Below are 24774 nucleotides of genomic sequence, written 5' to 3' on the forward strand. Positions count from 1 at the left end.
AAGACCACCTTGCTGCTGCAGCTTGCAAGTACAGATCAGAGACACCGGTAATAGACGGTGTGGATTATGAATAGAAGTAGCCCTACTTAACGGAGCGCCGCACTTCACCTGACTTTTAAACGTTTTTAAATCTGTTGCTGTACGTTTGTTTTATTTTTCTATTGTCCAATTGTAGATCACGTTATATCTAGAAGACTGTCGTATCGCTGAAGATGTCAGTGGTGGGATTTGACTTGGGCTTTCAAAGCTGTTATGTTGCTGTTGCCCGAGCCGGAGGAATCGAGACAGTCGCTAATGAGTACAGCGACAGATGCACACCGTAAGTACCCACAATACAAGTATTATTACTTTTTTGACTTGTGGGGGAATGGCTACAGCAGAGAGGGGTTTGATTTTCCACTGATTGTTGTCCCACCGGCGATTGGCTTATAACACGTGAATACAGCTTTACTGACTAGCTGCCGTTAGCCAATTTTCGTTTCGTAGGATGGCGAAGTAATGACCCGCCCTACTTTGCTTCTGATTGGGTAGTACTCTTTGCCTTCGTTGGTTGGCTTGAGTATGACTAGTAGGCTTAGGCTGAGAATATCAGGGTAAGCCAATCAGAAACGGAGTAGGGCGGGCCAATCCTTCGTTGTCCTATGAAAAATATCTCTTTCTACTAGCTACCGTTAGCCTAACTTGTATCTCTATCATTGACTGTACATTGCGTTGGCTAATCAGTCTGCCTTTCAGTATGAGTAAATTATTGAAACGCTTTTAACTAATAATGTGATGGCGAACGTGGAAGCAGCACCTATAATTCATCTTTAGCTCACAGAGAGCTCGTTCACCCATCAACCCTGGGGCTAGCTAGTTAGCTAAGCTTACAGTTTTCAGTAACGGTAATATACGTTGTGACAACTGGCTTCAGTGTCCGGTCGGCGAACACGAGCGGGCGGTGTTCTAATTACTGTTGTTAATGTCTTGAAGGCGAGAGCTCCGGCCAACCGGTGTGTCCCCGTATGGCAAACTGTTCGCCCTGCGTTATGTTCGCGATGACGTCAGAAGCCACTCGCTTGTTGGAATATTCTAGCAATTCTTGGTGCCTTAAGAGTTTATTGACTTGTCCTTAAGATACATATAGTTTATATTAACTTTTAAAGAAATCATTTTCAAAATATCAGGGTGTCTTTATGTTGTGTGTTTAGCTGGCTGACAGGGCACACTTTGTACCCACAACGGTTGTACATCTTGTCAGCATATCAAAGGAAAAGAAAAATTAATCCACATGAATTTCAAAGAGTCTTTTGGCATCTAATGTAAGGTGTAGACAGGTGTGTCTTCAGCGTGCTGTTAGTGGGACTTTGTTAGTGAGTTCAAGAATAAGATTATTTATCACAAATTAGTTGACTGTATCTTTTAAAAATATTCCTTTAATCAGTTTTTGTGTCGTCTCATCAGATATTTAGTTTTTTTTTCACTGATGGATTTGAGGAATATTAAAATCCATTAAATGTATATAGGTATTATATTTAAGTTTCAAAATCATTTTCCAACAGTAGTATTTGTGAACTGATTTAAAACACATCACAAAAGATAATAATATGTTAAGTTAAAAAAAAAACTTACTATATATCATGTTGAGAAAACATTCATATTTTTCCAGCATATATGTGATATCTTGAATATAGCTAAAACTGAGGATAACTTAACAAGTTTGAGAAAAAAATGGTGTAATATATTAACTCTCAGAGATCAGTGAATGAGTTTGTTTGCAGCGAAGGGAAATATTTAAACAGGTCTGTCTTTATGCTACATGACTTGATACCAAGTCACAGAAAATGCTTTAAGTTGAAACCAATGACCCCTTGGCTATATACATTAACATATCTAAGCTGCATGGATTTCAAGAAGCCTTTTGGTGTTTCTGAAGTTTTCTTTGAAATGAAAAGGAAACATTACACTTTTAGTGAGTTTACAAGCCAACCTGATTGTAACAAACTAGTTATTACTGAAACAAGTAGTTGATTTATTGAATTAGATGATGGACAGAAAGATACAAGATGTAAAATGAAATAGAATAATGAATCATTGAAATAGTTTTTAGTTTTATTTCTTTTTTTTATTGTATCTGAAATAAAACCTCTTGGAGTCTTCTGTAAAACTCAGGTGTAATGGAAGGTAGTAAAACTGAATTAAAATAAATAAATCAAGAAGCAAGTAAGGACCAACAAAGTCAATAAAAACAGATATAAAACTAACAAATGAAATACACAATCGAAAACCAAACTTACTAAATAGAACCAGGGTGTACCTTCATGATGCTCAAATCACTTTAGAAAAAAAAATACTGTTTAACTAAAAAATAGTCTATTTATTAAAGAGTGATGATCATTGCCTTTAAGATGTTTTGCCCTAAAATGTTGTTCAATAATCCATAAAAGTAATTTTGTAATAAAAAAAACACCACATCACACAACTTGCTGCTCTGTCCTTGGGTTAACATGTGTCCAAGCGCCTGTTGAGCTGATTTCCTCAGAGACTTGTTGCGCTGACCTCTCTTTGACATCACCAACTGGACTTGTGTGTTGATAGTGACTGTAGCTCTGACATCTGTGTTTGATGGGGATGATGATGACAGATGACCCGCTGGGATACAAGTGGGCTGACCACACCACTTCAGACTGTGTTTGTACACTACAGTACTGTGTGAATAGTGAGAGATTGAGCTTAACAAGCCCGCATGGCACCACAATCCTGGTTTCAACAAAGCTGTCTTTGAAAAAAGTTATGATCTATCTTAGGCTAAAAAAGACATTTATCTTTGCATAATTGTACGTTTTAGAAGATACATTACTGATTTTAAGCAAATGTCTCACGAAAGCTGTAACCCTGATCATGTTACACACTGAATATTACTTTGGTGCAAACACAAGCAAACTGCTTGTGTTGCTACTGCCGACATGGGAAACAGTCTGTCCAGTTTTATGTGGGTTGGGCTCTGAAATGTCGTGTCATGTGTAGGCATGCGACCATGTAATAACTGACAAGTAAATCTGTCTTGGTTTGGGGTGTATTCACAATTATGTGGATTATTCAGTAGGGTTTCTGCAGGTCCTTAAAAAGTCTCAAATCCAATAATCTTAATTGTAGGCCTTACAAAGTCTTGAATGTGTCTTAAAATTGATTGAGTTATTAAATTAATACTGCTTTTATGAAGCTGTATTAACTACAGTCTTGCTTCTAAATGTATTTTTGGGGAAATTTGTATTGTTCATGCTTTAAAAACATTGACCCAGTAAACACTAATGCCAACTGTTGAATTGCATTCAAAAAGGTCTTAAAAAGTCTTAAATTTAACATGATGAAACCTGCAGAAACCTTGTACAAGGATCCTAGACTGTTTGGTCGTAATAGCATGTCATTTCTTAATGTTGTCTTTTGTTGTGTTGCAGGTCATTTGTATCATTTGGGCCTCGAAATCGAGCTATAGGAGCTGCTGCAAAGAGCCAGGTAAAATCAGTTCAGTCAGTCTGTTACATCCTTGTAGTTAAATGCAATACATATGTATTAAGGATAACACTCACTATTGTAACATCTTTTCTTTTATTTTCTCCTCTTTTGCCTCCTCCATCATGTCCAGGTGGTGACCAACTGTCAGAACACGGTACAGGGCTTCAAGCGATTCCATGGCCGGGCTTTTGCAGACCCCTATGTCCACTCAGCCAAGTCTAACCTGGTGTACGACCTGGCACAGATGCCCTCCGGATCCACCGGTATAAAAGTAAGATGAAGGATTTTACTCTCTTTGCTGAATTAAAGATTCCACAGTTCACCTGAAGTAGTGGGAGAAAAACAAGCAGTCTTGTCACAGCAAGGCTCAAGTTAGCACACTCAACAACCGGGTGTTTTATCCCCGATACTGTAAGCTTAACTAGAGCAATCAAGACTGAAAGGACAGCCATGAGATATTTAACAAGGAGAAAGCAGAGAAAACTCAACAGCTTACTCTTGACTATAGTGCTTCCCTCTCTCTAACCCGCTGTGCTCCAAAAGGTGCCTCTTGTAATGCTCTTTTCTCTGAATCATAGCTCATCTACATTATCTTTTCATTCTATCCGATCCTCTGTGCCTTTATCCTAAAAACAGTCTACTCTACCTCTCACTTCACTGTTATAATTATTTCACTGGCATTTTGTTGCTTGTAACAGAATGATCCTTGCACTGTGTCTCTCAACCATTCAGCTGAGTGCTTAAATATGAAATGTTGAAGCATTCAAGTTTGGTTTACACCTGATATTAAAATGAGATTTGTATCTGGATGCGTTATCCAGATAATAAATAATCTGATCTTGCCTTTGCACTTTCACTTAGTATTTTTAATGTGTTCTCATTATTTCCATTGAGATCGGATGTCTGTCCTTCAGAGCAAAGTCTGTAAGTGAGTAATTTGAGGTGGTGGAAAGTTTACAAAAGCATGCAGATCCAAACACAAATACAAGGTCCTGGACGGATGTACCTCTCAAGAATGAGTCTGTGAATTGGATGATACCTGAATATGTATCAATATACCACCATGTGTCTTAGGTATATCAATAAATGCAGTCAGCCACAGACTCCATAAAAATCCCAGTTTTGTGGTTGTTGAGTCAGGGAAACTTAAAACATTGTCTGCGACATCTTCTTAATTATTTGTCCTCTCTTGTAAATTCAGCAAATGTAATACATTAACTTATTTGTTCCTTTGTATAAAAATATTGTGTTGCAGTATTGGTGCAAAGACCACTCTGTGACTAGATAAGTTACACCTTGTTAATAGCAAATCAGCTGCACAGATGAATGCAGTGCATGCACAGGTGTTTCTGTCTATCATTCATTTTCCACCTGTGCTGCTTTCACTTGTCGTCGTTTTGGTGAATAATGCATCTCCCGGAGCTTTTGCTGGCCTTAACGATAAGGATTCCCCTCTTTCCCAGGGCCCAGGTAAAATGCCATGTGGGACTAGTAAACCTAGCAACTCACTTGCCAGACCGGGCAGGTGGAAAAAAAGAATTAAAGTGTTAGGTAAATTAAGTAATTTTTCATGTAAAATGGCAGAAAATGCTGTTTTCAGCCTCTCAAATATAGAGATTTCCTGCTTTTCTCCATGTATTATTGTATCAAACTGAATATCTTTGAGGTCTGGTTTGATCAAACAAGACAGTGAAAGACATCGCCTCTGACTTTGAGGAACTGGGATGGATGTTTCTCACTGTTTTCTGATATTTCATAGATGTTGTGGCCCTAGATTAAACATGGCAATAAACTTAAATCTTTGTTGTTATTTAATAATCGCTAATAAATAAATCAGTTTGTACAGGGACAAGTAAAAATTAACTTTGGGCAAGTAGATCAAGTAGAAAAAAAAACAATGTTAAACCCTGTATAAATGGGTTGTAAGACTGAAAACCTAACCAAGGTTCTTGCAAGTACACAAATGACGGTGCCTATTTTGCACAAAGCCAATACAAATACAGAGCTCAGCATGTTTTGTGTTCCTGTGGAGAGAATTAATGTGGGTCCTCACAGCAGATGAGAACAGAAGATGTCACAAATCTGAGAGGACTGTATTAACCTTTAGTTGCAAAAATCTGTTTTATGAGGTTTCCGCCTTTTAAAAGGCATTCAGTGAAACTGTGGTTGCCTTTTCCCTATTAAAAATATTTATGAATCATAGGCTCAGGCTGCACTATATGGTAATAATAAAGTCATTTTGCAATTATTTTGATAGATATTGCAATTCTGATATGATGCATGACAAGTGGGAAAGATGTTTGCATCACGATTTTAATTTTCACTGAAAATCATGATGGTGTGACATTTGTTGAGGTCTACACGAAACAAACATGTTTACTTACATCTGGAGAATATGATTTGTAGGCCAGAGTATCTCTGCAGCGTTACAGTACTTCATTATAATGCTGCTGTCACACATCGTTTTTTATCAAAACATTGCAGAGTCTTTGATATGGATGTTGCACTTGGCCTTATTACAGTTTTGATAATATTTCGATGAACTGTGCAGCCCTGTGCAAAGCTATTTAAATTATTTTTCCTGAAGACTAAATGTTTTTTAATTGTCATAAACTGCAGGTGATGTACATGGAGGAGGAGAAGGTTTTCAGCATCGAGCAGGTCACTGGCATGCTGCTGACTAAACTGAAGGAGACTGCTGAAAGTGCACTGAAGAAACCAGTTGCAGACTGTGTCATTTCGGTAAGCACCTCTGCAGACAATCTGCAACAGCTTCACCTGCATCAGCAGGGTGTCTGAAAATCTATAGAACTTCTTAAATAGACTTGTCAGTGCAATGCGTTCTTTTTCTGCTTATCCGGGTCCAGCTAGATGTCTTACTTTTGTGGCGACATAGCTTATCTAATTGGCTTTAAATGTCTAATGAGGCATTAATTTACTTGTTGGATCCCTGCACACGGCTTATTTAAAGATGTGACATTGCACTGACAAGACTTCAAGAGACGTGTGACTCACTTTACTTACTGTACTTTGTGCACTTCTCTGTACTAAAATGGAAGATTGCAGAATACTGTTTCATGTGTCAGCTTGCATTTTTAAGTAGTTTGGGTTATAAAATGCCTGGTACAAGCTGCCTCCAAGGTGTATAAATGTATTACCACCTGCTCATGTGACATTTTGAGCTTCAGGCACTTCACCAGATGTCTTGTCTGAGAGCTTTATTTCCTCCCTTGCACCTTGCTGGTGAAGAGTGGGATGTGTGTGTGTGTTTCTTGCTGTGTTCAGTATATGAATCCACCAGCAGCATCTGTTATGCAACGTTACAGATCTCACGCAGAGAGGCTGTTACTTTCACCCGTCCTAAATCTACTCTTTGCATCAGCCCTGGAGATGGATAACATGTCATTATTACTGTGGCCAAAAGCTAAATTTAGCCCCTGAGCTTTTCCACAAGGAGATGTTTTGTTTTGGCACCAGGAGTTACTAACACAGTAACGTTAACCAGACATCTTGTGATGCAGGCAATTCATCTTGGACGTCAATGCCTTACAGTAATTCCCCCTTTGTGTATTTTTTATCACTTAAATGTAGTATCTTCCCTCACTGAGACTCAATATTAACACAGTGTTGTTTTTCCTTTCCCAGGTTCCGAGCTATTTCACTGATGCAGAGAGACGGTCTGTCATGGATGCAGCTCAGATAGCAGGCCTCAACTGTCTACGACTAATGAATGAGACCACTGCAGGTACATTCAAACACAGTATGAACTATGCAAGACACGCAGCATCGGAATCACTGTAACTAGTTATCCCTAATAGGGCTTTTAGACGATTATAACACTGCTGTGAAATAATAACAATCTTTATTTATAGAGCACTTTGCTAAACCCAAAATACAAAGTGCTTCACATTAGGAAGCAGTTTCATAACAAGCAGATCATAAAAACAATATCCAAGAAATAAAATAGATAAATCCAGTAAAAGAAGCAGTCAGCAAAAATCAAAGCAAATGAAACCAACAGAGGGAAGTCAATGAAAGCAAGTGAAATCAGGAAAAGCTGATTTAAGAGGAGATTTAAACGCAGACATTGATTAGGGCCAGTGTCAGAAATGAACTTTTTCTTTCACCAGCCAGAGTGGCAGTCACATATGCAGAAATGAGCACTGCAGTCCAAATAATGAGTTAAAGCTGTAGACTGTATATTAAACAGGTTGAAATCCTATTTAATATCCAATCTATGATTGAAGCAAGTTGTTCTCCCCTGCCCCCTCCTCCCCAGACTCGAGGAAACTCAGGCAGTCTGCAGGAACACTGCAGGAGTGCAACATTGTAATTTGACAATAACAAGCAATGACAAGTCCTACATTTTTAGCAGATCAGATGTTCATAACTCTCAGTTGTCTGACAATGAAAAGTTAGGCCTGTTATCCTAAAAATAACAGCCCACTACTCTGAAAATACACACTCTGGAGTTTGAGTGCAGTAACTGCCTGCCCTACTGCATGGCAGACTCCATTAGGATTTTCTTCAATTGAACTGATTTAAACACCAGTTTAAACATCTGCTTCTTCTACAAGATTATTGCTGATGTCTTATGACTCATAAACAGACACTTACTCGTTCAGCATTAATTTGAACTATAATTAACGTGAAACAGGCAAACCAGAAATCATTTTAGGATTTTTTACAGTAAATATGATACATTTCTCTTATCCATTTTAATTGTGTCTCCCTCACACCACACGCATGCCCACTGTACTGTAGTCTGTAGATTCATTTTAAGGCAGAGCTTACACCTACAGTCTATCAAAAAGTACAGGTAGCTCTCAGCGGTAACTGCAAATAAAAACAAGTAAAACATATAGATCCCCAAAGTTTTACTTAATGAAAATAAATTCAACTGTTCAAACTTAGACTTGAGTCCCAGTCCTCAGGAATCAATAGTCTCGGTTCAGCGGCAGCAGGTTGTGGTGCAGAAAGCAGAGTTGCTCAGCAGCTCCAGTGAGATGACTTCTGTACTTTATGGAAGACGCACTCACTTGGAACAGACAAAGGTCATATTATTGCAACTTCGGCACTGTCTGAAGCAGCTCTGCCTGTCTTTCTGTTGCACACTAGCCTTGAGTGTTGAAAGGTTATTAGTCGTGATGTGTAAACAATCAGATTGTGCCATGAGCAGGACATAGAGTGAGACTACAGAGTGCAGTCAACTTGTTTTATCACTCCCCTTTGTATACCCACCACTGTGGCTAGTAGGTTGACAACATTCACTCTCGCCACTTCAAAAATTCACTTGCATTTGACTGATGGCTGGTGCTCATTTCCAACTCTGGTACTGGCTCATGTGAGTCTGAGAGGTCACATATATAGTGTGGTGAGAGGCCATGCACGGCCTCTAAAGCCAACAGTAAAATCTTAAAATCAACCAGTGTAAGGAGAGTAAAACAGACCTAATGTGGTCACTTCTCTTGGACCTTGTTTAAAGCCAAGAACTGACATTCAGATGCTATTAGGTGTGAGATTTTTTAAAAATCTCCTCTAGCGTTTGCCTCTTTTAAGAACACTATGAGAATTATCTTAAGTTGTCAACTTGGAGCTAAATATATGGCAAAATGTTGCATGCTGACTAGTACGCTGATACAGCAGTGGTCACAAGCTAACACTAGATTATGCCTGTTTGTTGCAGTGACTCTGGCATATGGTATCTACAAGCAGGACCTGCCAGCTCCAGAGGAGAAGCCCAGGATAGTGGTGTTTGTGGACCTGGGCCACTCGGGTTACCAGGTGTCAGTTTGTGCCTTCAATAAGGGAAAGCTCAAGGTGAGTAATGAATAATTTGTGCCCATTTTGAGTAGCAATACGGAAGGAGGGGAGAAGGTTGTAGGGCAGGTTATGATGATACATGATGTTGTTGTTTTTTTTTCTTATGTTGGCACAGATGAACAGAATATTAAGTAGTTCAGTCAAGGATGAAACCTATTCGTTGGAAATGTTTAGTTAGCAGAAAAGAACCCTCAACAAGCATGTTGCACACATTGTTGCTTCTTAGTAGTACATTTTGCCAGTACTTAAAGGGATAGTTTGTATTATTTGAAATGGAGTTGTATGAGGTACCTATTTGTAGACAGTGTATTACCTACAGTAGATGATGGTCAGCACGCTCCCAGTTTGGAGAAGCAGTGGGAGTACCAGGGCATGCAGCTAAGTTAAAATTCAATATCAGTTGTACTCTATATTTAGAATATTTTTCACTTTTACTTTGCCCTCAGAGAGTCTTTTCTGACAGGAAACCGCCATATTATAAGCCACATATCGCTCTCTGTTGCTCAACCAGACTCCCTTGGCAAAAACAGTATCTTTATTTCCCAGAACATGGGAGTTGCTGGTCTATTGGTGCCTCGATTGATCAGTTTGTCTGTGTTTTTGTGTGACTTTGGAGTTCTAAAAGGCTAGTTCAGATTCACCAAAGTCACACAATAACACAGACAAACAAACTGATTGAGGCAGCAGTAGACCAACAACTCCAGTGTAAGTAAAAGGTAAGTTTTCATTTTGAAGAGTTTGGTTGGGGTTAAGAGCAGTTTCTTTTAGGTAAGGCTGTCTGACAGTAAGATAAAGCAGTGAAAATATTCTAAACATAATACATTTAAACTGATATTGTTTTTTGTTTTACTTTTAGGTGGGTACTCTACTTTTTCCATCTCTTAACCTTTCATATACCCATAAAAGACATATAGATATCCAGGGGTATGCAATATTTATCCAGTAGTTTGATAATTTGCCATCACTTCAAATCTGCTCTTCCTCCTCCGTCAGATCCTGGCAACAGCGTTTGATTCAGAGCTTGGCGGGAAGGACTTTGATGACATCCTGGTCAGCCACTTCTGTGAGGAGTTTGGGAAGAAGTACAAGCTGGACGTTAAGTCCAAGCCCCGGGCGCTGGTGAGACTCTACCAAGAGTGTGAGAAGCTCAAGAAGCTGATGAGTGCCAACTCCTCAGACCTTCCTCTCAACATCGAGTGCTTCATGAATGATGTTGACGTTTCCAGTAAACTTAACAGGTGAGATGTTAAATAAAAAGAATAGTTTGGATTATTTGATGTGGGGTTGCATCAGGCACTCACTGACAGTCAGTGTATTAGCAGCACCAGCAAGGAAGCTAAGCAATGCACTGCTGTGGACAGTAAAATTGTTTTAGCCACTACAAAGAGACCCACTAAAAAAAAAAAAAAAAATCAGTCTAACAACACAAACAAACTCATAGATCAAGGCAGCGGGAGACCAGCAACTTTTGTGTTCTGTGAGGTATAGTTACTGATTTTCCTTTGGTTGGTCTGGAGAGAGTAATGTTTGGCTTACATAACAGCAGTTTATTGTCTGAAATAAATGTCAGATGCTAAAGTTAAAGTTACATTTAAACTGATAGGGTTTTTTTTGCTTGTTTCTTTGGGTTTTTAGGAGTTGCTAAAATACCTTTTGCTGCTGACCGTGTCCACAGCAGTACATTATTTAGCTTCTGTAATACACACAAACTATGGATATGTACCTCACAGAGCCCTACTTGAAATAATCTGAACTGTCCCTTTAAGAGGACAGAAATAGGCATAACAAAAATCATTAATGAGGTCTTGAGCAACACTAGAATCTCTGGGTTGTTTGTGCTGTTGTTTCTTTAGTTTAACTAGTGAAAATAAAGCTATATTTGTTGATTATGTGAAGCCTTTCCAGTCTTTTTCTGAGATTTTCTTTTTTGTGGACTAGCGTCAGATTGTTAAAGATGGCTGTTGTGGCTCAGCACAAATTAAAAAGTTGTGTTGATATAATTAGCAATGACTTTTAGAGGTGCAGCATCCATCTGCCTGTGTCATACTGCTCCTGAGTGTGTGAGTCTATTAATAACCTATGATCATGTGTCCTCAGAGGTCAGTTCGAAGAGATGTGCGCAGGGCTGCTGGCCAAAGTCGAGGGTCCCCTGCGCAGCGTCATGGAACAAGCCAGTGAGTACAGCCGACTTTAATAGCAGCTGGACTATCCCCGCCAGCACGTGCACACTCACGTAGACCAGGTTCAGTCAGTCGTGTGCTTTCGCTGAGACAGGCCTTCCCTCCGGACACTGGCAGCACGCCTGCCTTCCTGTCTCCCTTAAATCATTCTTCACTTCCTCTCTGCTTGCTCTTGCCTTTTCATATTGAGTAGTCATGTGGAACATAATTAATGGAAAATATAAGAGCTGCAACAATTAATTGATCAATCAATTATTAATTTATTATTTTATTACTCAGGAACTATCAATTTACCAGTTTGATTTTCTAAGAAAAAATAAATCCAAATTCTCTGACTCCAGCTTCTTAAATATTCATATTTTCTGTTTTTTTTTACTCCTCTGTGACAGTAAACTGAGTATCTCTGGGTTGAGGGTAAGGGGGAAAAAACAGACATTTGAGGACGTCACCTTGGGTTTTGAGAAACGCTGATAGACATTTTTCACTATTTCCTGACATTTTATGGACCAAACAACTAATCAGTGAATTGAGAAAATAATTGACAGATTAGAAAAAATATATTTTTGTGTACCATAGTTGTAGTGTTAGGTGTTGTTGAGATGGAAATATATAGACAAATAAAATGTAAAATAATTCAAATCATTTTTATTTATTTACCTTTGTATTGTATTTATTTTGTATACATTTATTTTATTATTTTTTTTAAATATCTCTTTTTGCATTTAAATTACACTATTTTTCTGTATATGTTTTCTTTCTTTTCTTTCTTTCTTTTTTTTTTAATCCAATTAATTTACTTATATTTTTTCCCACTTGCTTTGGCTTGAATGAACACATGAATTGCAGGAACTGACTACTCATCCTGAGCCAGCTGATTGACAGTTTGGCCCTTGAAGGAAAAGCAAAAGCAATAGTGAAATGAATGAGGAAAAAATATATCAATACATGTATTCAGAAATAAATGTGAAAATAATTGAAAATGAATATTCCTCTTTATATTTTCACAATTGAGATTTATTTTTCTCTAAGTCACTCCTGTGACACCATATAAGACTGATCAAATATATGTTGATACTGAAACAACAACAGCAGAGTTTTGGAAAGTGAAGCTGTGACTCTGTAAACTTTAACAAGCCTGTTCTGTGCCATCTTTGTCTCCGCCTTTCTTTATCCAGAGCTGAAAAAGGAGGATATCTATGCAGTGGAGATTGTGGGTGGTGCCTCCAGAATGCCCGCTATCAAAGAGCGAATCAGCAAATTCTTTGGCAAAGAGCTGAGCACCACCCTGAATGCAGACGAGGCCGTGGCCAGAGGTTGCGCTCTGCAGGTACGGCTCACCTGTCAGGACCAACACTGTGGTTTAGTGGGAGGAATATGACACAAAGCACACATACTGTGCACAATGTTTAAGTGATGCAGTTTATTTGATGTTAATGCAAGATTTGTTTGTTTTTGTTGCTAGGTCTAGTGTGTCTTTTTTGTAAGGATTTATTTATTGTAAGATGCTTACAGTACATAAAATATGTAAAAATTGCCAATCATATATGAAAAAAGAGATATAAAAGAAAGGAAAAGGAAAGATACACACTCATAAACTTGTAATAAAAAGATTAATTATGGTTCATCATGTTAAAGCTACTACAAGGAGTTTTTTTTACTGGTTATTAAACAGTTTAAATTTATTTTTTATGCCTCTTTAGGACCTACATAAGTTACCAAAACTGTCCCCAAGAAGACTGGCTATTTCTGTGTAGTTATTCTTATTGTCTGCCACTGGGCTGTATTCTCCTTGAAATAGGACGAAATAGTAATTTATTGTAATATTTGTGTTACATACTGAATTTCCTGGTCAGAATAAGGAAGTGACCTCAAAACTTGTTAACTTGTTTTTTGTGTTTTTCTCCTCAGTGTGCTATCTTATCACCAGCGTTCAAAGTCAGAGAGTTCTCTATCACAGATGTTGTCCCCTACCCCATCTCCCTAAAATGGAACTCAGCCGCAGAGGAAGGACTGAGGTACAGTCTCTGTTAATGTCATCTGAAAACATCAAACAAGCAGTTAATGTTTGAATTTCACAGGGAGAATAGGCGAATTCACGACACCAGTTAGTTTCAACATCACATTTTATGTGTTCCTGCAAAGCTGATATTCTTCTTTTTTGAAATGGGATCAATGGGCCCCATTGATATCATGGGGTTTGGGCTGTCAGGAGTTGTTTTTTTAGTGTTATGTAAGTACTTGAAGTTTGAAAAAAAATGTCTAGAAGGCAATCACCATATCAGTTTAATGTTTTCCTTTCTTATGTCTGTCAAACGGTAGTTCTCACAACTGAAACTACTCAGAAATGGGATTTCTTTCGCAACTCTCAGTATCAAATCTCCCCAAAACCTTTTGTGAAGACAAATTAAATCAGACCACACCTTTGAGCTGCCACTATCCTTTCAGACACACATACCTGTACCTGCAGGATTTTCTGCCACACCTGCACACACCCATAATTCATTTCTGCCATGCGAAATCTTCACATTTGACTAAATCATAGCTAAATCCAGACTAGTTTGCAGCTCTGGAAAATATGTGCAGCTAATGATCATTTCCTGTCTCAGTAGAACCCTGATTTAAGTTGTAAGACCCTTTAACTGTTAATGTCTCATTGACCTTCTCCTTCTGCTGTGCTTTTACAGTGATTGTGAGGTTTTTCCAAAGAATCATGCAGCGCCCTTCTCCAAAGTTTTGACCTTCTTCCGGAAAGAGCCCTTCACCCTCGAAGCGTACTACAACAACCCCAAGGAGCTGCCCTACCCCAACAGCTCCATAGGTACGATAAGTACAACCTCTGTTAGAGATAAGTGGGTGAAAAAGACAGGCATCAAATATGGAATAAGTTCTTTTTTTTTTTGTTTAATTTCATTTTTTTTAAAAAAGCTATACTTAATGAAACTGCAAAGTTATAACTGACATGTAATTCTTTTTCTCCTCTGTATTTTGATTTGATCTGTAATTTGCAGTACAAGTGCAGGTCCAAAGTGGGCCAATTAAGAGACAAAAGACAAAATATTTCATGTTCAATCTGATTAACTTAATTTTATTTTTTATTGTGAATTTACTCCATAAAAGGTTTGGACGGAGGCATGTTCTTTTAACAACACTCAGTAAGCTTTTGAGGACTGAGGACACTTAATGTTGAAGTTTTAAACGTGAAATTCTTTCCTATCGTTGCTTGATATGTGACTTCAGGTGCTCAACAGTCTGGGCTCTCTGTTGTCACTTTTTTGTGCTTCATAATGCGCCACACATTTTCAGTGGGAGTCAGGTCTGGTTTGCAGGCAGGACAGTCTAGTACCTTAACTCTTTTACCATGAAGCCACGCTGTTGTAACATGTGCAGATTGTGTCTTAGCATTGTCTTGACTGAAATAAGCAGGTATATCTCTGAAAGACACTGTCTGGATGGCTGCATATGTTGCACTTGTGGTAACCTGGTAACAATGAAGTCCTTTAAAATACATATTATGCTTAGCAAAATGAAATGTTACTTGGATTTGAAATGGATTATTGACGTTAATGCCAGAGCTGCATTGGTTGCAGTCCACCTTTGTCTGATATGTTACTGTTTTCATGATGACTGCATTGTGTTGTGAGATATTTATGCCAGCATAATGTCCAGTGCTTGCATACTGTGTTATTTTCATACTATTGGGTTGATATTAAGGTTTCGGACATGCTAAAGAATCTCACATACTGTTGTATAATACTAAATAGCATGTTGGTATAAAATTTCCACTGCTGCGAAGATGTTTGATATCATGCTGCAGATGCAACATCTTTTCCTGTGATTCACTTTAGCATCCTTGATGTATTTAAGACTATTTTTTATTTTTGGGGCTTTTGCCTTTATTTCAACAGTAACAGCTGAAGAGATGCCAGGAAAGTGGGTAGAGAGAGAGGGGATGACATGCAGGAAATGGGCAATAGGCAAGAGTCGAACCAGCTGCCACTGTAGAGTACTAACAGCCTCAGTACATGAGGTGCACGCACTATCAACTGAACTATAGGGGCACCCCAGGCCTCCTTAATGTATTTTAATGTATTTTTTAGAATGTTTCAATTCTAGTATGTTGGTTTTCTACACCCTTATATAGGAGGATGTTCTAACTTGTGACTCTTTGCTCTGACCCTGCAGGCCAGTTCCTGGTCCAGAATGTGGTTCCTCAGGCATCTGGGGAGAGTGCAAAGGTCAAGGTGAAAGTTCGGGTCAACGTTCACGGCGTGTTCAGTGTATCGAGCGCCTCGCTAATAGAGGTGGTGAAAACAGCCGAGGGAGAGGAGCCAATGGAGACAGACCAGACAGGGAAGGAGGAGGAGGTGTGTACTGAGTGTGTTTGGACTGGGTGAAAGAGAAAAAATGACATTTGTGTGTGTGTTTGTGTGTGTGCGTGTGTGTGTGTGTGTGTGTTCCTGGTTTGTTGTATGTGGTTTGCATTGTGTGTCAGTGTGGCCACACCTTTGTTTTTAATAGCCAGTCATGTCAGTACTTTGGAATTTAGCCGTCCTGCCTTAACAAGCTTAAGACAGTTTCAAAGGGGAGCATTTATTTCTCCTATGCCTCTTTGTAATTTGTTTGGCATTTTATTTTGGGTTGTTAGTCACCATCTGCACTCCAGAGCCAACTGTTAAACCACATTTGTGTTCATTATGGCCATTTTCCCCAAAGTAATGTGTCATAATTGTGGAGAGAGTGGACACAATATCAACACCTGGGCAATTAAAGCCATCAAACACAAAACCTGCGCAACAAATACCGCCTGTGAAAAGCTTCAAAAGCACGAGTCTGAGTCAGGGAGGCTTTAATTAATTTGGAACTTTTGGTGTGATGAACGGAAGGAAAAGTACGTGTTGTGTTAACAAGGCTCACACAGAAATCAACAACCGAAATAAATTGCACAAACCAATTGAATAATGTCAAGTTAATATCAGTGTTTCAACCTTGAAAATATGTATTTGGTTGTTGTCTCTCATTGATTTTTGGTTTTGACTCTGAATGTTAAAATTGTTTGAACCCAGAGTCTGGATAAAGGTGACCACAAAATGTCACTTTACGTTATTATATTTTCTGTACTATGGGTTTTCTTTTGTTACCGTGTGTCAGAACAAAATGCAGGTGGACCAGGATGATCAGAAACCTCAGGCTGCAGACAACGGAGACAAGAAATCAGAGGCTGAGGACATGGAGGTAACCTTGTGCTGGGCGATAAGGCGATCACTTTCATGCCAATACATTTTCCATAATACATACCGCAGAATTACACTACAGTCCACTCATTTCCAGCGTAAACAAGTATGTTAAAAAGTTGAGGAGGGCTGACATGTGGCAAGTTCAACAAAACTTGATGCCATTTCAGTAGGGCTGCCCTGTGATAGTCTGAGGAATCAAATCATCAGTCGGACACCCCTCAGTTGACTGAGATTCTTCCAGTTTGTCTTTCTTCCCTTTGTTAGTCAGTGTGCATTACAGTTACAGGATAAAACAGATGTAAGTTTACAAAAATGCACAGGGACATGATTTCAATGAGAAATTAAGTGGAATCATAAATATAGTTTCATATTAGTTCAAGCACTTATTAAAAACCCTCAGTGGTGGTTGATTGATGAAAGAGGTTGAACTGTGTGGTTGGTAAACAAGTTTCAGCTCTTGATTTTTAGCTGCATCGTTGTATGCAGAGCAAAGCAACATGACAGGCTGTAAACTTGACAAACACAGCTGGTGCTTGTTTTTGCCACCGACAGGCTCAGATTGTAGAATTGCTACAGTGAGAATAAGATCCATTTTGTTTAACCAGAAACTGATGATTAACTGCTCTTGGCAAACTCACCAGACTCCTTTTACAAAATGTGGTCATCGTTAGCTAAATTCAAACTAAACAGAAACGAAATTAAACTCACCAAAAACATCTTTGTTCAGTTTTCCACTGTTCCAATAATCACCAGCCTGGTTTGGTTGGAATAAATCCGTAATTCACAAGAGTGAAAAAGTCAGTTGTTTAGCAGATGCAACACAAAAATGTCAATCTGTAGGAAACACAGTGACTTCAAATGTTTTCAGGTTAAGGACTGACAGCATTATATGTGGACGATAACCCACAGAGCAGTTCTCTCTCTCTCTCTCTTCTTCAAACTGATTTAAAGAGGTAATTAAGACCAAAAATGGCATGTTATATTATTTTTTTTTAATGCCATTTTAGCATCACATGACATGTCTGGTCTAATGTTTGAATTCAGAATATTGAGTATTTCACAGAAATAGCATATATTAAAACACATATTGCTCTGGGATGATCTGGAAATTGTTTTTATGAAAACGTTTTCAGTTGTATCGCCCAGTACCAAGGTAGCCATTAAGTATTCTAACTTTTGGGGGTGCTCCCATAGCTCAGTTGGTGGAGCGTTCGCCCCATGCACTGAGGCTGTTGGTCCTCTGCAGCGGTCGCTGGTTGGATTCCTGCCTGTGACCCATTTGCTGCATGTCATTCCCCTCTCTCTGCCCCCTTTCCTGTCATATCTTCAGCTGTCCCTATCAAAATAAAGGCAAAAGCCCAAAAACTAATCTTAAAAAAAGTATACTAACTTTTTTGTGAACTGAAAGTTTCACTCTGGATGATCAGCATTCCTCAGAGGATATTGTGGTGCATTCACTGACACACACATACACACACATGCACATCTCAGAAGAAATTCAATGTGTTAAAACGTGAGGGTTTTTCCATTCTAATTACTGGGTAGGGATGTAATACTGAAAAATCAAAGTATGATGATGGCACAATAAAAAGTCTATGATTTGATATTTATCATGTTCTTAAAAAATAAAATAAAAGTAGCCAGCCATGACCTAAGCATGCGCAAAAAAACTGGCATGATTTGTATTTGCCAATGAATGTTCGAGTTATGTAAGTAAACAATGCAACAGTCAGTAGTAGTCATTTCATAAAATAAAAATAATAAAATAAAATAATTAACCATGTAATGTCATGTGAGATATCGCCACAGTCTGGTACAGTATCGAGACATTTTTCCATTGCAATATTCAATATATTGTTATTATTGTTAAATGGCTGTGTATTACAGCTGTACAGGTGTGGTAACCCATTTATTTTTATTAAGTGACATATTATGGTGTGTTCATGGGGAATTTGTAAAATAACCTCACAAAAACCATTTAAAGAGAACAATAACAGTTAAAAATGTCAGAGGTGACTGATTGTCAGGAGGTAGAGCAGGTCGTCCACTGATCATTGGATTGGTGTGTGTGAGTGAGTGTGTGAATCATGGATGTATTATAGAGCTGGATACCGGACAAAACAATTTGGATAAAAGTGCCATATAAGTGGCTACATTTATTTATTGTTACTACATACATACACTAAAAGACAAATATATATAAAATAATTTCATGTGGATCTTAAAGGTATTTAGAGTCTTTGTTTAATGTATTTAAACAAAAAAAAAAAAACAATCTGCCATTGACCTGATGCAAATTTTAAGTGACTTAATCATAACAGGTAAGACACTTTTATGCTGTAAAAGCATCTCTTTTGAATTTCTTTGAACATGTACTCTCAGATTTGGCACACTTCCACTTACCTATGTCATAGTTGTATGTTTTTTTTTTTTCATCTCTGACAAAAGCAGCAGAATTTAGAGACTAAAACTGTTAACCTTTTTTTCAGACCACGACAGAGGAAAAACAGGAGAAGAAGAACGACCAGCCCCCTCAGGCAAAGAAGCCCAAAGTGAAAACGAAGACAGTGGAGCTGCCCATAGAGAGCGATCTGCACTGGCAGCTGTCGGCTGACGTACTAAATATGTTTGTGGAGAATGAGGTAATGCTCTAAAAATCACCAGGAATGTCTAGTATGTGTTTGTACAAGCAATGAGCTCGTCACACTTACCGGTCATGATTTCTTTTGCTTTTTGTTTGCTTTAAAACAAACAAAAAAAAGGAATGTCAGCCACTTTACAATAAATGGTTATATTGTAATAGCTGTGCTTCATCTGATGATATAATAATAATGGTACAGCTTTCTAAAACTACTTAAAACTGAATGTTTTTCTCTCCATGAGGGTTTTTCTTCTCTGTTAATTTAAGATTTAGGAAGGCTTTTCCTACTTGTAATTTTCACCGTCTACATTTAGATACAACATGATTGTGACAGTTTTAATTGCTATTACTCTATGTGAAATGTATGTTATGTAATATCAAGAGGTGGATTATGTAGACAGTTACCTTTTAACTGTAATATGACGCCAAATATCATTTATATGTTCTGTCTTGGCGTCTCAGTGGTTTAATGTCGGATGTTTGTTTGTATGCACTTCTACACTAATCTGTAACATCTCTTGGGACTCTTCCAGGGTAAAATGATCATGCAGGATAAGCTGGAGAAGGAGAGGAATGACGCAAAGAACAACGTAGAAGAGTATGTGTACGACATGAGGGATAAACTGCACGGCGTCCTGGAGAAGTTTGTGAATGAAGCGGTGAGTGTAGATCACTTTCAAGTCCTATTGACGACAATGTAGTACATGTTAACAGACACTCAGTAGAAATGAGCAATGTTTTGTTTAACTTTCAGTGAGTTTAAAGTTTAAATTCAGACACACCGCACGTATTTAATGTTTTGTTCTGTTTTTAACGATTAATTTTTGGGCTTTTTGCCTTTATTTGATAGAAACAGCTGAAGAGCAGACAGGAAAGAGGATAGAGAGAGTGGATGACAGAAAAAGTCAAACTGGCAGCTGCTGCAGAGGACTGAGCTACAGGAGCACCCCATGTTTTGTTCTGTTGATGATTTTATAAATTGTGCATTTAATCTCACTTCTTGTACAACATGCAGGACCGTGATGCGTTCTCATTAAAACTGGAGGACACAGAGAACTGGCTGTATGAAGACGGAGAGGACCAACAGAAACAAGTTTACATTGACAAACTGGCTGAACTGAAGGTAACCAGGCTTATATAGTGTGTGACTGGACATTTGTTTCTAAAGGGACCTTTTACTGTACACAGGGTCCCTTCACGTTTTCCATGTTAAAGTATTGATCTCACGTTGAGTTACGCCAAAGATGTGACTGTGGGTGCAGAGGATGCTGTGACAAGACAACAGCGCTTTTTCCCCTTGCATCTGGCTAACAATTACTGCCTCCTCCATGTCACACAAAGTTTGTATCTAGCTTTCTTTTCTCATATGGAATCTGTAGCCAACCAGGCTTTATTATATTTGTGATTGTCAAGCCAGGCCTTGGAAATCTCGCATTTACCCATTGTGGCCATTCAGTCCACAAACATCTCTGCCCAAAAACAAAGTAAACTAACTGCTGCTACTTATACTCGTATTATTGTCCCATAACACATTAGCTAAATGATAAAATATTATTGTTCCCACTAGATTTTCTAGTTACTTTTATAAATAAGAAAATGAATTGAAAAAAGTTTAATAATTTAGTTTTTGCTGCATCTGTGCAGCCTTGTTTATTTACTTTGTCCATGGAAGCAATAATGAACGCAGTCATAAGGATTTGATTTTCTTATGCAGAAAAGATAACTACATTACTGCATTCTCATAAATGTTCACACAAGATCACATTTTGTTTATTTGTGGTGCTATATTTATATGCAAGTTAAAGATTTTCTTTGAAGCTAATTTGGTCACGGATGCCTGGATTTGGTACAGTTATAAGGCACTTGTGGCAGATCTGTGTTGCAGGCTGTGACATGCAGGCATAGAGGCAGCTCTATGTAGGAGAATTTTATATTTTTGAAAACAGAATAGGGGCAATAGTCTTGAAACGCAAAACATTTTCCCCAAAATTTTTTACCCTGCCTGTTAAGTTGACTGTGGTTGGCAAAATATGTTATCTTCTGTATTATGTGTTTTAATATAACACTGGTGGTTCAATATATATTCAATATATAATAGAATATATCCTCTACAATGTCACTATTTTTCAGAGGTTAGTGTAATGTTTGTCATTAAGTGGTGAATTAGCCTTGTTTTTGTCTTGCTGGATTATTAAAACTGATGTTGTCTCTTTTTGCAGAAACTTGGCCAGCCAATTCATGAAAGGTACATGGAAAGTGAGGAACGGCCAAAAGCATTCGAAGAGCTTGGCAGACAGATCCAGCTGTTCATGAAGGTCATTGAAGCTTACAAGGCAAAGGTAAACTGGCACAGAGAACCAGTTTGTTGATTTACCAAAGTAAATTTGCTCGATTAGATTTTGTCGGTGATATAACAGAGCAGTAGAGAGATGTTGTCTTATTGACAGAGACACTAAGATATTGTTAAAGTGATATCTAAGAATAGTTAATGTTGTATGGTAGATTATCATAATTTACCTGTTCTTCTTCCTACAGGAAGAGCAGTACATTCACCTGGACGAGCTGGAGGTGACTCGGGTGGACAAGCAGGTGAACGACGCCATGGTCTGGATGAACAGCATGATGAACCAGCAAAATAGTCAGGACCTCACTCTGGACCCAGTGGTCAAAGTCAAGGAGATTCAGGCCAAGACTAAGGTACTGAGAGAATGCATTCAAGGCACATACACGCATGGCTGTAAAAACACTGCAGGATGTGAAAAATGTTCAGGTAGTTTGCTGCCAGGGGCTTCACCAAATCCACTCCCTGTAGATCTGTGATGACTCTGTTTTCCTCCTGGTGTACGTCCAACATCGACACACGTGAAATTAAAAAGGAGAGGGGAAAATAATAAAAAGCACCTACTTCTGTGGGAGGACTAAGAATAAAACATTGTTTTATGTGTCATGTTTGTACATGAGAATGCAACTTGTGTGCACTCTTGAGGTAGTGTATGATTGCAGTTTTTTTTTCTTATGTGTTCTACAAAGCAGCACAAAATTTTAACACCACACAGCCAGCGGCAGAACAGCCAACACTGCAACAGTGGTTTGTGTGCAACAGTAACGCTAGCTACAGTGTTGTTAAGCTGGGAACCAGATGAATCAGCCGAGCTCATGTTTTCATTTGCTCTGGCAAATTTATCTGCCCCCCTTCTATTCAGACACAATTTCACCAGCCTTGGATCTGATTGGGACAACCACAACTGTATTTAATGAAGGATGGGTTTGATATAAGGATTGACAGAGGAATGCTGTTGAGATAGTTTAATAAACAACCAAGATGGCTGCCGTCAGTATTACACAAACTGTACAGTGTATTTTCTCTAAAAGAAGAACAAATATCACGGTTACATTAGAAATAGCAACGTGTAGTTGCGGAAGCGTGAGAGGATCACAGAGACACACTGCTGTCTGTAGTATTCCTATAATATTCCTATGATATTGCTATGATCATTTAGTAACATTAGCATCTGTGCTGCTGAAAATACACCCCCAGACCAAGTGATATATGTTAAGACAATGGCTGAATTTATGATGATTGAAGAGGAGGAGGAGATATCAAGATGTATTTTTCCTCCTGAAACACCAGAGCTAACAGCTGTCATATTTATTGCTCACATTGTGACAATAACTTTGTAGCTATGCAGCCGGTCACAGGAGTGGAACCATTTAACACCACTTTATAACAAGCTTACCTCTGTAATACTTGGCTATGCTGATGATGCTCTGGTCCTACTTAGAGTTGTCAGATTTGTGCAAAACTTTTTCAACCGTCTGATTCCTTTTACAGCTATTGATGCAAATGCTTTTCTTCCTCTTGCCATTTTCTTAAAACTGGTAAATCGTGTTTGATTCTTGAAAATATGCTGGTAAACGTTTGACAGGTTCATGTAGATTTTTTTAAAGTCAAAACTAGATAAACCTAGATAACCACTTGTATATTCAAATTCTTATGGCAAAAATAGCAATTCTCATTCATAGACATAGACTCTGTATACTGTAATCCATTTGCATTTTTCTGGCTCTCAGCTCCACATCACACGTTCTGTTGCTGTAACTGGTTGTAGGTCTAAGTGTGTCTTGTTCTGACGTTGCCATGCTACAGTTTTTTAGTAGAAGCTAAGAAGTGTAAAATGATAAAACAAGTCTTCATTGTACAAATTGGTCATAGAAAACAACATAATCATGTAATTTAATTTAAAAACTGATCAGGTAACAAAAACAACATTTTTATTAACCTTCCTCTAATTAATGTTTTCTTTTTCCCTGTTCAGGAGCTTTATTCAGCCTGCAACCCCGTGGTGTCCAAACCCAAGCCCAAGGTGGAGCCTCCTAAGGAGGAGAAGACAGAGAACGGGCCAGTCAACGGGCAGGAGGGAACAGAGAACCAGCCATGCAACCCAGACAAAGCCACATCTGCAGGCACGGAACAGGGAACAGCGGAAAACAAGCTCCCTGAAATGGACATTGACTAACTGTCGCAGCTGCCTGACGTTCACCTCCGTTTGTCCTGCTACTCGCCCCCAGTCGCATTCTGAGATTGTTATCGGCACAGTAGCCTCTCTCTTGAAGACACAGACAGCAGCATCCCTAATCAATACTGTTGATCAATCGGCCTCTTCGGCATGTCATTTCTCATGTTCTCTGAATACAAAAATATTGCGTAATGTTAATATTGAATGGACTCCATTATGACATAGAAGTTGTGGGCGTGGGATGGAAACTGCTTTCTCCGTGTTGCTTTGATGGTCCTGTTAAAGATTGTTTTGTTCAGCATCTCCTGAGCATATTTAAGCTAAGAATGTCAGATTTGATGAATTGTAAGCAAAGTGGCTGTGCAGAAGAAAACTAGTAATACACCCAGATTATAATGTTTTAAGTTTAAAAGTTCAGAATGGGGTTTATGTTAAGTTTACTTGTACTGTATGTTGAAACTAGATACTACAAGTTACTGTCATGCAGGATTTCATTTACTGGCTTTTCTCATTCAGAAGCAATGGTCCGTCGGTTGTTCTCTGGTAGCCTTGTATTGTTTTTTTTTCTACTTAACAGTGTGACTGCTGGTCCAACAAATCACCTGCTGGGTGCTGCTGTTGTTGCCACATCACCAAAAAAAGCAAAAATAAATCTTGACAAAAAAAACAAAACATGCAATGTGAGACATGGCTTATTGATAAAGAATAGTCGGTCATTGTTTTCATTAACACAGTAGATATCTCCTGTCTTCTTTTTTGGTCTATAAATTATCAGAAAATGGTGAAACATGTCGATCAGTGTTTGCCACAGTCCAAGATTATGTCTTCAAATGTCTTTTATCCACAACCCAAAGACATTCAGGTTAGTCTCAGAGAGGAGTTAC

General features: G+C 38.4%; 1 protein-coding gene across 2 annotated transcripts; it reads left to right on the plus strand.

Annotated features, from left to right (window-relative positions):
- hspa4a (heat shock protein family A (Hsp70) member 4a) lies at positions 1-24562 on the plus strand. 2 transcript variants are annotated; one of them, XM_084729858.1, is made up of 19 exons: positions 1-319; positions 3438-3495; positions 3626-3766; positions 6115-6237; positions 7141-7240; positions 9182-9315; positions 10312-10556; positions 11416-11492; positions 12674-12825; positions 13407-13513; positions 14183-14316; positions 15681-15862; positions 16647-16730; positions 19222-19374; positions 19907-20032; positions 20389-20496; positions 21593-21712; positions 21909-22070; positions 23690-24562. In XM_084729858.1, the coding sequence occupies exons 1-19, from the start codon at positions 213-215 to the stop codon at positions 23888-23890; spliced, it is 2514 nt and encodes an 837-aa protein (XP_084585984.1). In that variant the 5' UTR covers positions 1-212; the 3' UTR covers positions 23891-24562. The 2 variants fall into 2 exon arrangements, with proteins under 2 accessions (XP_084585984.1, XP_084585985.1); XM_084729859.1 differs by lacking the exon at positions 16647-16730.
- The last annotated feature ends 212 nt before the right edge of the window (positions 24563-24774 follow it).

This window comes from Lutjanus erythropterus, chromosome 11 (genome assembly GCF_056507025.1).
Source record: "Lutjanus erythropterus isolate fLutEry1 chromosome 11, fLutEry1.hap2, whole genome shotgun sequence".
Lineage (NCBI taxonomy): Eukaryota > Metazoa > Chordata > Actinopteri > Lutjaniformes > Lutjanidae > Lutjanus > Lutjanus erythropterus.